The 13,904-nt window shown below is 39.2% G+C and overlaps 1 protein-coding gene across 4 annotated transcripts in view; it reads right to left on the reverse strand.

Annotated features, from left to right (window-relative positions):
* LOC104246306 (regulatory-associated protein of TOR 1) overlaps positions 1 to 13,904 on the reverse strand; it is a 46,071-nt gene that overhangs the window by 22,024 nt on the left and 10,143 nt on the right. For 3 of the 4 annotated variants that reach the window (XM_070164954.1, XM_009802102.2, XM_009802105.2), the window contains 15 exons: positions 13,170 to 13,252; positions 12,892 to 13,050; positions 12,698 to 12,814; positions 12,413 to 12,573; positions 11,617 to 11,771; positions 11,382 to 11,526; positions 11,223 to 11,301; positions 11,027 to 11,128; positions 9,869 to 9,952; positions 9,648 to 9,758; positions 2,897 to 3,250; positions 2,620 to 2,809; positions 1,403 to 1,999; positions 921 to 1,253; positions 682 to 805 (listed from right to left, as the gene is read on the reverse strand). In XM_070164954.1, the coding sequence (XP_070021055.1) occupies positions 682 to 805; positions 921 to 1,253; positions 1,403 to 1,999; positions 2,620 to 2,809; positions 2,897 to 3,250; positions 9,648 to 9,758; positions 9,869 to 9,952; positions 11,027 to 11,128; positions 11,223 to 11,301; positions 11,382 to 11,526; positions 11,617 to 11,771; positions 12,413 to 12,573; positions 12,698 to 12,814; positions 12,892 to 13,050; positions 13,170 to 13,252 (2,794 nt within the window). Of the gene's footprint in view, positions 1 to 681; positions 806 to 920; positions 1,254 to 1,402; positions 2,000 to 2,619; positions 2,810 to 2,896; positions 3,251 to 9,647; positions 9,759 to 9,868; positions 9,953 to 11,026; positions 11,129 to 11,222; positions 11,302 to 11,381; positions 11,527 to 11,616; positions 11,772 to 12,412; positions 12,574 to 12,697; positions 12,815 to 12,891; positions 13,051 to 13,169; positions 13,253 to 13,904 lie in introns of those variants that run through there. The other variant, XM_070164955.1, reaches the window with a different exon arrangement.

Consider the following 13,904-nt stretch of genomic DNA (forward strand, 5'->3'; position numbering starts at 1 on the left):
CCATGTAAAAGAAACTCAACATCTCAAACCTAACTGCCAGAAAGTTGAGAAGTTGTTCTGACGTGTCGCGCGTAAGGGGTGAGAAGACTGAGAAAGAACTGAGAAAGAACAACAAAAATAAGCAACTGATGCAGCAAATCTGTTGGGAAACATAGCATGAATCACAGGGAAAGGTTTGAGATTTCTCGAGAATTGAGCACTCGCCAAATAGATGAGATTTGATTCCAATTAAGTGAAGTAAATAAGAGGTCACGATTCCCCTATCCACAAATTAGTCCATCACTCATATCCTCTAGACGTACCTTTTATGTTAAAGCATCATTAAATTTTATAACCAACAAGAACACCTGATCCTAGCACCATACAAGAGTAGGTCAAAGAAGGATTTCAATATAAATGGCTTCTCTTTCTTGAAGCTCCAAGAAGATGTGAATTATTTAAGACGAAGCATATTTCCTGGACTTGTGTCCTAACTTTGACCAGCATTTAGTCTTTCCACCAGAGAATGGTTGCTTACCAATAAAGCAGCATTGTTGGTCGAACTACAGATTACACATAGCTCCCATTGGACTAACCTAGTACTTGAACTAACCCACCCTTCCCGCAGTTCTGCAATAGAAGATCGTGAGGAAGGAACCATAGCAAACAATGCCTTCATTCAGGCCAATGAGATTCCTCTACCTGATCAATTCACGCTCATCTGAAGCAACCACAATTGATGAGAAGGGCTGCAGCAAAGCAGTTTTCGTACCACTCTCAAACTTTGTATCCCAACTGGCAATTTGATTATGCAGTCTGCTCACCGCTGAAGAATTGAAGTGAGCATTGACCATATTAGATGTGTTCCAGATAAATGATGACAAATACACATGACTGATGGGGGTAGAAGAGGGAAAGAAACATGAGCCTAGTCAACTCACAACAGTGCTGGCATTTTGCAATGAGGTCAAGAGCTAACTTTTCCTTCACTTCTCTCTTAGCAATGATCTCTTCACTATCATCAGCTGCAGTAAGAAGTGGCTTCGAGAAGTGGCCACAACTCCAATTATAGATGGTTGACTGTGGAAGAAAACTGCGTTCTGAAGCTCCAGAAGATCCACCAGAACCCAAGAGCGGATCAGCTAATCCTGAGTCTGGAGAGTTCATTAGGTGAGGCCTGAAGTCTAAAGAATAAACTCTTCGCATTCCTGTTAAGTAACTGGACCAAGGGGGACTAACAGGAGGAGTCCTAAAAGTCAGAGGTAAATGTCCACCTGCAACAGTTAAAATGATTACTTCAAAAGGCATAATGAGCATCTGTAGGAAAGTTGAACATCAAGGTTGATACTTATGTAGTGGGTTGTGGGTGTACAGAAACTAAAATAGTATTGACTCTTAGTCTCCTTCGAGTCACCAAATATACCTCCACTCATGTCAAACCAAGAAGACGATCGATTCAATCCAGCAAAATTACAGCCAGAAGCTGTTGTGGATTCAACAGTTGACTTGACAGACTTGGCAAGAACTTGGTCAATCCCAATAATCGAAAGCACTTTCCGGCCAAGACCTGCAACACGAGGTGATGGATCCTTTGCTAAGGCACACATGGCCAGCACACACTGAGAATAGAGTGAATTGTCTAGTGGCCTGGGTCTTCTATGATTAACAACACCATTGCTAACAGCACCACTCAATCTTTCAGAGTCAAAATGTTGAGAAGAATCATCGGACAAAGGAGATCCATGCATGAAGCCAGGTGTTGCAACAGGGCTGCTAGTTGAGACTCTCCCATCACGAGATATAGACTGACTGTCTCCTCCCACTCTCAATAAAGGAGCAATAGGAGATGGAACTACATTTCCATGTGGAACATAATGAGTTGGGGATGTATAGCCACTACCTGAACTCTTGAACACAAAAGAAGGCAAGGAAGTGATCATGGAATTAGACTGCGACTTCAAATATGCAGCTGCAACCGACTTCAGGTGCTTGTTATGTCCAAAGGCAAAACGTGCCAAAACTATAAAGTTGGAGCAATGTGAACTAGCTCAGTCATACATCGTATGCATAATGGTAGTACAGGCACAAGATAAAGAGGAGAGGAATGGGAGGAAATCAGAGAATTAGACGTGCTATGAAGGGAGTAGATATTCATTGGCAAAAATTATAACTCATGCAAACATGTATGAAACGATTGCCAGCTGAACTATTTGTTCTTTTGAATAATTATAGGGCAAGCACGGAAAATTATTTCACCACTCTATACTTATTTTTGCTTTTCGCTTCTCCTTTTTCCTGCGCTAGAGCAACTCAGAAAATTTTCAACAAGTAGTATGCTATTAAATAATGGGTACTATTCAGCATTAGGCTTTGTCTTCAAAGTGAAAAATAAACAAAACGCATAGTCTAGTCAGACTTAGTTCAGAAGGTGTCCTCATCATACAAGAAATGTATCGCAGGCTGTTTTAAGACTTATCGTCAAATTTATCAAATTGGTACAATACTGAAACCTGCAATATACTACTCTTAAAAGAAGAGATCAAATATGGGAGAAATCAGAAAGCAGGTTAGAAAACAACAGTAAGTGCATCACAGTGAAAAGTCTCCCGGGATGGGGGTGTTAATTCAGTGAAAACATACCAACAGCAACCTCCGCTCGTACAAAAGGGCTTCCATCAGAAACAACACTTAGAAGACTCCTAATTATGACGACTTCTGCCCTAGCTTTCTCCTCATAATTGCAGTGTTCATCCTCTATAATGTCGTCCCAAGATGTATCAAATCCAACATCAAGTAAAGTACCTAGTGCAAAAACAGATGCAGCTCGTACCTGAAATAAGTTGCTCCTCAGTTGAAGTCTAACAAATAATGGAGAACCACAGAATACACCAACTTGACATACAATTGAACTACAAACCTCAGGCTGGGATTGAGAAAGTAGAGGCACAAATATTGCTGGTGCATCTGCCTGCAAACCTAGCACTTGTGCCTCGGTGAAATCCTCCCAGAGCTTTCCCAGACAGAGGCACAGCCATTGAAGAAACAGTGGTTCAGTTTGTGCATCATTAGGAATTGATCCCTGAAGATGCTTCAGGCAGACATTAATAAGCCCTGCTTCAATACAGGCCTCCTGACCCTGTCTGTAACCATCAATAATGACTGCCAAGACAAATGCAGCCATTGCCCTTTGTTCTGGATAAGCGTCAACACTGTCGAGAAATCTAATGAAATACACATGTCCACCATCTTTAACAAGGTCAACCTGGCAAGACTGTTTTCTCACAGGAAAAGGTTAATCAAATGAATATTAAACTAGAGGATCAGATCACGCAGAGTGAATCAAGAAACACAAACTAGTAGAGATAGTTATCTAAGACAAATGACAGCACGAAGATTCTGAAAGAAAAGAAAGAAATTTGAACACTTTAATATACGTAGTTTCTACATAGTATATTCGATCAAAGAAAGAAAAAACACAGCGACAAGCATTAAACGAAGGAGAAAAGAAAATACCCTATCAACATATTAGATTCCACAAATATATCAGTAGATTCAGGTAACACCGGAATAAAGAATAAGAAAGTTGTGAGAATGCACAGGAGAAAAATATTATATTGATTAAAGTGTTGTACAACCCTATTTATATACAGTAATTACATAATAATAGGTATCTACTTCCCGATGTGGGACACTAAACATGACTAGCTACTTAACACTCCCCCTCAAGCCGGTGCATATAAATCATATGTACCGAGCTTGTCACAGATGTAACTAATAAGAGAACCAGTAAGAGACTTAGTGAAAATATCAGCTAGCTGATCATTCGACTTTACAAACTTTGTAACAATATCTCCTGAGAGTATCTTTTCTCTGACAAAATGACGGTCGATCTCAATGTGTTTAGTCCTCTCATGGAACACCGGATTTGACGCAATATGAAGAGCAGCTTGATTATCACACACCAGTTCCATCTTGCTGATTTCTCCGAACTTCAACTCCTTGAGCAACTGCTTGATCCAAACTAGCTCACACGTTGCCATAGGCATGGCCCGATATTCGGCTTCGGCGCTAGATCGAGCAACTACATTATGTTTCTTGCTCTTCCAAGAGACCAAATTACCTCCTACTAGAACACAATATCCAGACGTAGAACGTCTATCAGAAGGTGATCCTACCCAATCAGCATCTGTGTACCCAACAATCTGCTCGTGGCCTCGATCCTCGAATCGTAACCCTTTGCTCTGGAGCTGACTTTATATACTAAAGAAAGCGAACAACTGCATCCCAGTGACTATCACAGGTCGAATCCATAAACTGACTTACAACACTCACCAGAAAAGAAATGCCAGGTCTAATCACTGTGAAGTAATTCAATTTGCCAACCAACCTCCTATATCTCGTAGGATCTCTAAGAGGCTCCCCTGTCCAGGCAAAAGCTTAGCATTCGGATCCATAAGAGTGTCAACAGGTCTACAACCCATCATTCCAGTCTCCTCAAGAATGTCTAAGGCATATTTCCGCTGTGAAATAACAATACCTGAGCTAGACTGAGCGACCTCAATACCTAGAAAATACTTCAATCTGCCCAGATCCTTAGTCTGGAAGTGTTGAAAGAGATATTGCTTCAGATTAGTAATACCATCCTGATCATTGCTAGTAATAACAATATCATCAACATAAACCACCAGATAAATACACAGATTAGGAGCAGAGTGCCGATAAAACACAGAGTGATCAGCTTCACTACGAGTCATGCTGAACTCCTGAATAACTGTGTTGAACTTACCAAACCAAGCTCGAGGGTACTGTTTCAAACCATATAGTGACCTGCACATTCGGCATACAAGACCACTAGACTCCCCCTGAGCAACAAAACCAGGTGGTTGCTCCATATAAACTTCTTCCTCAAGATACCGTGGAGAAAAGCATTCTTAATGTCTAACTGACAAAGAGGCCAATGACGTACCGCAGCCATGGACAAAAAGAGACGAACAGATGCTACTTTAGCCATGAGAGAGAAAGTGTCACTATAATCAAGCCCAAAAATCTGAGTGTATTCTTTTGCACCAAGACGAGCCTTAAGACGATCAACCTGGCCATCCGGGCCGACTTTAACTGCATAAACCCAACGACAACCAACAGTAGACTTATATGAAGGAAGAGGAACAAGCTCCTAAGTGCCACTCGCATGTAAAGCAGATATTTCCTCAATCATAGCCTGTCGCCATCCTGGATGAGATAGTGCCTCACCTGTAGACTTTAGGATAGAAACAATGGACAAAGATGATATAAAAGCATAATGAGGTGATGGCAAACGATGATAACTTAAACAAACATAATGGAGATTAGGATTAAGAGTGGAACGTACACCTTTGCGGAGTGCAATTGGTTGACTAAGAGGAGACAAGTCCGCAATAGGTGCAGAATATGATGCAGGACGTGAATCACCTTAGCTTGATGTTGGACGTGGACGACGATGATAAGTCAAGAGTGGTGGAGCTATAGGTGGTGGAACTGAAGCTATAGGTGGTGGAGCTGCAACTGGAGCAGTAGGCGGTGGAGCTGCAACTGGAGCTGTAGGTGGTGGAGCTGGAGTTGTAGAGGAAGATTAATAGGAGATAGTGACTGAATCTCCAAAAGATGAAACTGATAGCATCTCAGAAATAAATAAGTGATTACCTGGACCTGTGAAGTATGATTGGGTTTCAAAGAAGGTAACATCAGCAGACATAAGGTACCGTTGGAGGTCAGGAGAATAGCATCGATACCCCTTTTGCTTTCTCGAGTAACCCAGAAATACACACTTAAGAGCGCGAGGAGCTAACTTATCTTTTCCTGGAGTAAAGTTATGAACAAAACATGTGCTTCCAAAGACATGGGGTGGAAGAGAGAAGAAAGATAAGTGGGGAAACAGGACAGAGAATGGAATTTGATTCTGGATAGCTGAAGATGGCATACGATTAATAAGATAGCAAGATGTAAAAAATGCATCCCCCCAAAAACGCAACGGAGCATGAGATTGTATGAGTAGGGTACGAGCAGTTTCAATAAGATGTCTATTCTTTCTTTCAGCTACCCCATTTTATTGAGATGTGTACGGACAAGATGTTTGATGAATAATCCCATGAGAATTCATAAACTGCTGAAATGGGGAACACAAATACTCTAGGGAATTATCACTACAAAATGTACGGATAGAAACCCCAAATTGATTTTGAATTTCAGCGTGGAAGGTCTGGAAAATAGAAAACAACTCGGACCGATTTTTCATCAAAAATATCCAAGTGCACCTGGAATAATCATCAATGAAACTGACAAAGTAGCGGAATCCCAAGATAGAACTGACCCGACTAGGATCCCAAACATCTGAATGGACTAAAGTAAAAGGTGACTCTACTCTATTACCAAGACGCCGAGGGAAATGGGAGCGGGTATGCTTACCGAGCTGACATGACTCACACTCTAGAGTGGACAAGTGAGATAAACCAGGTATCATTTTCTGAAGTTTTGATAAACTGGGATATCCCAACCGTTTATGTAATAAATCTGGTGAATCGGTAACAAGGCAAGTTATTGAAGGAAGACAAGATGCGAGTCCATGTGATTTTGCAAGGATAAGGTAATAAAGTCCATCTAATTCACGTCTGGTACGAATGATCCGCCCTGTACTGCGTTCTTATATAAAAACAAGGTCATCAAGAAATAAAACAACTCATTTAAGTGATTTGGCTAAGCAACTAACGGCTATGAGATTAAAAGACTATTGGGAACATAAAGGACTGAATCTAAAAGTAAGGAAGGAAGTGGGCTTGCTTGACCTATTGCAGTTACCATGGTTTGAGTCCCATTGGCCATTGTGACTGTTGGAAGAGATTGAGAATATGAAATACTAGTGAAAAGAGATTTGTTACCAGAAATATGATCAGATGCACCTGAATCAATGACCCAAGACTCAGAGGTTGAAGATTGGGAACACAAGTCACGCTACTATCTGTTTGAACAACGGAAGCTATCCCTGAAGATGTCTGTTTACATGCTTTGTACTGAAGGAACTTAATATAATCCGGTAAAGAAACCATCTGGATTGGATCCAATGCATTGGATCCAACGGATTGTGAGTTAAAAGATTCTGATACGAATGCCATTATAATATTGTGCCGAAAAAAGCAAAAAAATTCTGGGAATCACTGTTCACGCCGGAAAAATCATTGTTCACACCGAAAAAATAAAAAGGTTGTCGGAATTTGATGAAACTAAATGACAAGAATCCGAATAATCTCCTGAATAATCTGTCCAAAAGAAGCTTGTCGGGAAAATCACTGTAGCTGCTGGAAAGTCTATGTAGTTGCCGGAAAAATCTCAAAGTGATCGGAATAAAAAGAAAATGACATGGGTAGGCTCGGAATGGCCACGCGAACAGGTTGTCTGAAAGAAAAAATTAGGCCACACGCGCCGGCGCGTGGGGAAGAACTCGTCGGAAAATCATACTTCTGATCCGCACTTGAGGGCGCGTCAGAGGTCGGTTGACGGGAGATCTTTGGTGGGGTTTGGTCGCCTAAGTCTTGGGGACCCTGTGGTGGTGTTGGTTTTTGCACAACACCAATAGAAAGTGATTTTGTTACAGACAGCCTCTTTAGTCGCCGGAAAATTGCACGGCGACGAGGTCTTTCTTCCCGGAAGTCGCTGGATGATGCACAGCGATAATTTTCTCACCGAAGCTCTATACCATGTGAGAATGCACGGGAGAAAAATATTATATTGATTAAAGTGTTGTACAACCCTATTTATATACAGTAATTACATAATAATAGGTATCTACTCCCCGATGTGGGACGCTAAACATGACTAACTATTTAACAAAAGCATTCAAGATCTTCAAAATACTAAGAAAATATAAAAAACACAGAACTACTTCTGTAAATCCAGCGGTAATCTCTTCCTTTCCAAAGTACTTGGTCAATGGACCTGGCCGGAGGTTTTTTTTTCTGTAAGTTCATTACTTAGATAAAGCAGATTATGTATTATATTTAGATGTTCTGTACCAGAAAAAAAAAAGAATTTTAAAAATCCCAAAAGTTGGGAACTAACTTCCTACTGGTGATATTACCATAGTGAAGCAAGCATCCAAATGGATTGTGTCCAAGATCACAAAAAAAAAAAAAAAAAAAAAAAAAATAAGAGTAGCAACTAAAATTCCTTGTATGTGCTTAAGCACTTGCTTTTTAAGCAAGTTGTGTTGTTGATAGAAACAACACTAAGAGCCTGTTTGGATTGGCTTGTTTTAAGTACTTTTAAGCCATTTTGTAGTGTTTGGATAAAGTAAAAAAGTACTTTTAAGCACCTGTTTTTAAGCTAAAATGACAAAAACAAGCCAAAAGCCAAAAGTTAGAATTCCTAACTTATGGCTTAAAAGTTATTTTGGCTTACAAGTTACTTAAAACAAGCTCATCCAAACGGGCTCTAAGAAAATTCTGTCAACTGGACGCTCTAAAGACTATAGCTCCTTTTACTGTAAGATGTAATACATAGAACCCAAATAGGATCATTGAAATGGAAGAGCTCTACCAGATTGCTTTGCTATATGAAGATACATACCAAAGCAAAAGGTAAATTTTATCCAACATTTGCAGAACAAGCAATGTAACATGAGAGTGACTGTTGAGCATCTATGGCCCAGCATATCGACAAGATGAGCATTTTAGAAATGCGAATATTAAGATGATTGGTCATACAAGATTAGAGAAGATCATAATAATCACTTTAGATAGAAGGTACAAATAACACACACAAAAGATAAAATTGACAGGTCGTCTAAGATGAACAATGTCCTACAAAGATCTTCAAATGCACCCATAAGTGTACTATGATGATTCAAGGTGTTAACAAGGGGCTGGTAGACCTAAATTTGCATTAAAGAAAGTTCTCTCAAAATCCTTACACATTTAGCTAAGAATAGAACGCAATGGAAAGAAAAGATCCAAATAAACGACACCAAAGAGTTGTGATTAAGGTTTAGCTATGTTGGCACACTCTCGTGGTCTGGCATTTCGCATCGGAATAAATTATCACGTACTAGAACGAAATGGATCTAATGGAGTAGAATGGATACTGAGGTTCCATATGACCAACACAAACTAATTTGTGATTAAGACGTTGTTATTATTGTTGTGGAAGGGTCCCCTGCTTTCCCATCACAGCATCTAATATTTATTTTGTTCCAGATTGCAAATTAAACACAGATTTATAGCATTTCATAGAGCCTTATGCTGCTTCTTATCCTCTGTCTTTCAGCTGCAGATCACATCGAGAGATTTTCACCATTTAATACGAAATGGGTTAGTGAAGAATCCCCAGATTTGCCAGACATGGGACAGTGTAGGAACTGTTGTTCCGATGTCAAACAAAGAAAAGGCATCAACTCCACATGCTGAGTCCCCAAAGTTTACTAGAGTTGAACATGTTTTGTGTAATGCAATCTAGGTGGAAGCACGCTACTTTTCTCGCATTTTCTCTATTCTCTCTACCGTGTCTATTATTTTTAACTTATGGTAAATAGGTCCAGAAAGGGATGCTGAGACATTTATATGAGGAACAATATAGATAAAAATGAAACATAGGAAATTTAATATGAGAATGACACAGGTGATGAGTCGAAGCAATTCATGTACCTTATCAACGGCAAGGATCTTCGTCCAAATGAAGACAAGAATTTGCCTAAGCTCCGGAGCCGTGGTTTGCAAAAGCTTTAGAACGTAAGGAAATATTCCAACAGACAAGACCTGGAAGTAAAATTGCTCACTTAAGTATTACTTGAAAATTAGACGCAGAAAGTTAGATGCAACCAGCTTAATTAACAAGAAACTTGAAATGCAGCACCACTAATAAGTACCAGATCTACAGCCCAAAGTCCCATATTGAGAAATCTCTCAAGAAGAACCAGTGCACGGAACCGGTGGCATTGAGTATGTAACACCTAATAACAAAGAATAACCTGGTTATCATCCCATACAAAGAGAAAAGTGCACCAAAATAACAAAGCCCTCGAGGGTGTGAAGAGAACCTAATAAATAGGAAAAAATCGCAAGATAATTCGCAATAAGTTTGTATCTTAGGGAGAACTATGGTTTTTCAATTTATGCATCCTTCTGTCGGGTCAAGAGGATATACACCAAGTAAATCTAGACAAACTTCACAATTCAAATAAACATATTTGCTTGCGAAATGAACGGTACCGACTATTCTTCAGGAAAACCCAACAAAAAAAGACTAAGAAATTGTTTTAACTGAGACTAACATTACTAAAACCAATGCTTCTGCTGTTTTACCATCAGAAACTTTAATTACTTGCCTAGCGGTAATTTGCTTCTGCAACAGTAGGGAAATGGGATACACCAGAATTGACAAAAATAGTGCAATAATCTGCCATGGATTGTTAGATTACTCGAGCAAAAAATACACAGTAAGCAAAACATGAAACAAATGAAGACCCAATTGTGCTGAGAGGAGTATCCAATACTTGATGACCTTTTAAGTAATATAAGAGGAGAGTTAACTGTTCCTCATATAATGAGATGACATTCTGGTTACTTTTTTCTCCTTGCATGAGAACATTCCATTATTCTAAATTTTAGCATGATATCCAGAAAATTGTTCTCCTATTTAAACAAACTGAAGCAAATACAGAGAGGTCAACTGAGGCTTCATCAAGTAATATAAGAGAGTTAACCATTCCTCACGTAATGAAATGACATTCTAGTTATTTTTCTCTTTACATGAGAACATTCTATTATTCTAAATTTTAGCATGATATCCAAAAAAAAAACTCTCCTATTTAACCAAACTTAAGCAAATGCACAGAGGTCAACTGAGGCTTCATCAAGGAACAAGAATGCTAACAACCAAATGTTTTCACTCCACCTTTTATCATATTAAGTCATAAGTATTGAAAGGAGTGCGGGAATGAGAAAAGATGCACTGCTTAAAGCCACCATTTCATGGAAAGAACCAAGAATGCCATTCCTTTTATTTGAACCATAAGAATTCTTACCTGTAGAACAATGGGCAACTGCTCTGGTGGATTTTTATTCTCTGATCCATTGTCAAGCCAAACCTCAAAAGCTGTCAACTGTTCCGTGAAGAATGGGCTAGGCTGAAGAAATCAAAAGATGGGAAACATTTAATCTTGAAAAGATACATGGACCAAACTTTTGAGAATATAGTATACAATCAAATCATTACCCCACCTGAAATTCCACATTCGGATCATCAATCAAAGTAGGAAGCTGCAAAAGGCAGATTTCTGTTGCCATGTCCCAAGCATCCCTGTGGGACAAGTGCAGACCCCAATGAGGGGAAGGTAATACATGAATCTGTGTAGATTGTTGAGTGTTTTGTGTAGTTACCACATGTGGTGCTGATGAGTAGGTGGTAGCATTGGGTATGAAATTGGTGAACAATTTGCAGAACGCATGATTCTTTCAGCAAGTAAAAAATTTCTGAATAAACTAGCAACTAATAGGTCTTGCCTGAACAATTTTTGAAATAGATCTGTGGTTTTGAAGCTCACAGATTAGAAAGAGTTTAAACTGCAAAAAGGATTAAGAAAACTGCATCAAACTAACTAGTCTATCACATTACCTCGTGGTAGAACATTCCAGGCAATTGTGTCGGTTACTGCAGTGAGAATCCAATTCAATTCACCAAGAGGTGTCTTTCGATCAGTTTGGCGTCCAGGAATTCGATCTATTAGACCATAATCAAGTGACTCACGAATCAATGACCGTGTGCAAAACCTAACAGCCAAAAACAGAATTAAGTAGATTACGAGGAATGAATAACTAGTTATAACATATTTGACCAAAAGGTTAAAAAGAAAAAGAAAACAAAAAGGCAGCTCGGTGTACACAAAGCATTTCTTTTGAAATAAAAGATTAGTCATAACAGTTGAAAGAAAATAGCAGCTTATCAAGGAATTCTGACAACAAACATCAAACTTGAAGCAGGCACAGATAACTAAGAGTATATTCAAACATACTAAGTGGAAATTCCCTAAGACAGCATATTAATCTATAGCAACGGTTAGCATAATAGACAACCATGTGGTTCCTGAAATATGAGGTGCCATGTAACTTTGGGGCATCAAAGAGACTTGTCCTGTTGTTCAAGTATTCTTTTGGTGAGAAAGGCTGTTCTAACTTTCCAAATATATGGTTAAATAAGACATGATGTTTAAGATAAACTATGGAATACCATAAAGAGAGAAAAACATAATATTCCATCAGTCGGGAACCAAACCCACTGAAGGTATGCAACGTTTCCAACAATCAAGCATTGCAGCTAGTTCGGCCCATTGTAGATTTGACCAGGTTTAGCAGAAAGCAGGAAAAAGGGGGGAAGGATAAAGGATAAACAACTCTTGCTGAGAGCATGTCACCATCTCAATGCCATTTTGATTGGAGTTGTGAGGCAGGAAGTGAAAACATCAGCAGGAAATTCAGCACTTTGAGGAAGTGTCTCATGTGCTTCACAAGCAGCAAGCAGAATACAATCTCTCGTAGAAGGGCCAGAGGAATCAGAGACAGTCAAGTCTTGGAGCTGCATTAAACAAATCACCAGGTAACTGATTAGCCTCAAATTTTGTCTCCTTCCTTCAGCCTTTTTTAGCAGATGGGTAGATCACCTCATCATTAAGCATGTAATGCATTATTACAATATGTACCTCTATAAAGGTATTAACAATCATCCCAGCAGCTGAGCAGTCAAAGACATAGATCGATGGTGTCTTCAACCAAGAGTCCAGGTCAGTAATCGGCAATGGGATATACTGCGTATAACTCTAAACCAGATGTCCCAATAAGAAAAAGACAGATATCACAACAGCTCTGAGAAATCAATTTGAGTAAGAAAGAAAACCTTATTAAATAGCCAAATTTCACCATTGGATGTTGGTTTTGGCACACCATGTCCATTATAATGGAACAGAACTCGTTCTGACTTGGCATACTTCCTACATGTTGTGCAAAGTTTCTTAACTTCATCAACAGTAGGATCCAAGGAGATCTTGTAGCGTGCCTACATATAGTTAGATATTTGGGTCATTTATAATTGAATTATTGATTACCTCACCACAATAATATAGCCTAGACCTTGTCCACGCATGATATCTATTAACACAAAAACATTTTTCTTACCCTAGGTTGCCACCTCTCATATTGTTCATTCAATGTTCTCCCAATTGTTTCAAGGGCCTTTTGAGGTGCCACAGAAAATGGATCTGTCATATGGGAATAAGAGCAAGTGCTTAAATAACTGCTGGTTGACAAAATTTTCAAGCACCAGGATTTGAAAATTGCTGAATGCAACTAAGAGGTAAAATCTTAACTAAATTCATCCCCACTCCCCAAGAGAATATAAACTGTTTATTATGGAAGCCAGTATAGCTGATACCAAAATAGATTCAAGTAAAACAACAGATCAGACAAGAAGTACTATCAACTATTGTGTTGCCATAGCGATAACATAAGCAACAACATGAACACAGACCAGGAATACTACAAAGGTTCCCAAAAAGCTACTCCACAAGTATGCCACAGAACCTTCAGCAAATGCTATGAGACGGACTGAGAGTCCTGAAGAACCTGCAAAGATTATTATTCACAAAAGGGCAAAAGCTAGAGGAGAGAGATTCCTAGGGGGCAGGAGACTTTACATTAAATGGTTAAAATCATGAAAGAACAATGCAGGGTGTAAGAATTGGCAGAGGGAAATAGAGTGTAGGAATTTGTCACTGGAAGATGTATTGAGTCAAATCCAAAGGTAAGTAAAAAATGTAACCGATGTCCAAAATGAGAACATAATCTAGAGAAACAAGACGAAAGAAACGGGAGGATTGCCCATATTGCTCTTGATTGGACATGATGGACGAA

This window comes from Nicotiana sylvestris, chromosome 12, assembly GCF_000393655.2.
Source record: "Nicotiana sylvestris chromosome 12, ASM39365v2, whole genome shotgun sequence".
NCBI lineage: Eukaryota > Viridiplantae > Streptophyta > Magnoliopsida > Solanales > Solanaceae > Nicotiana > Nicotiana sylvestris.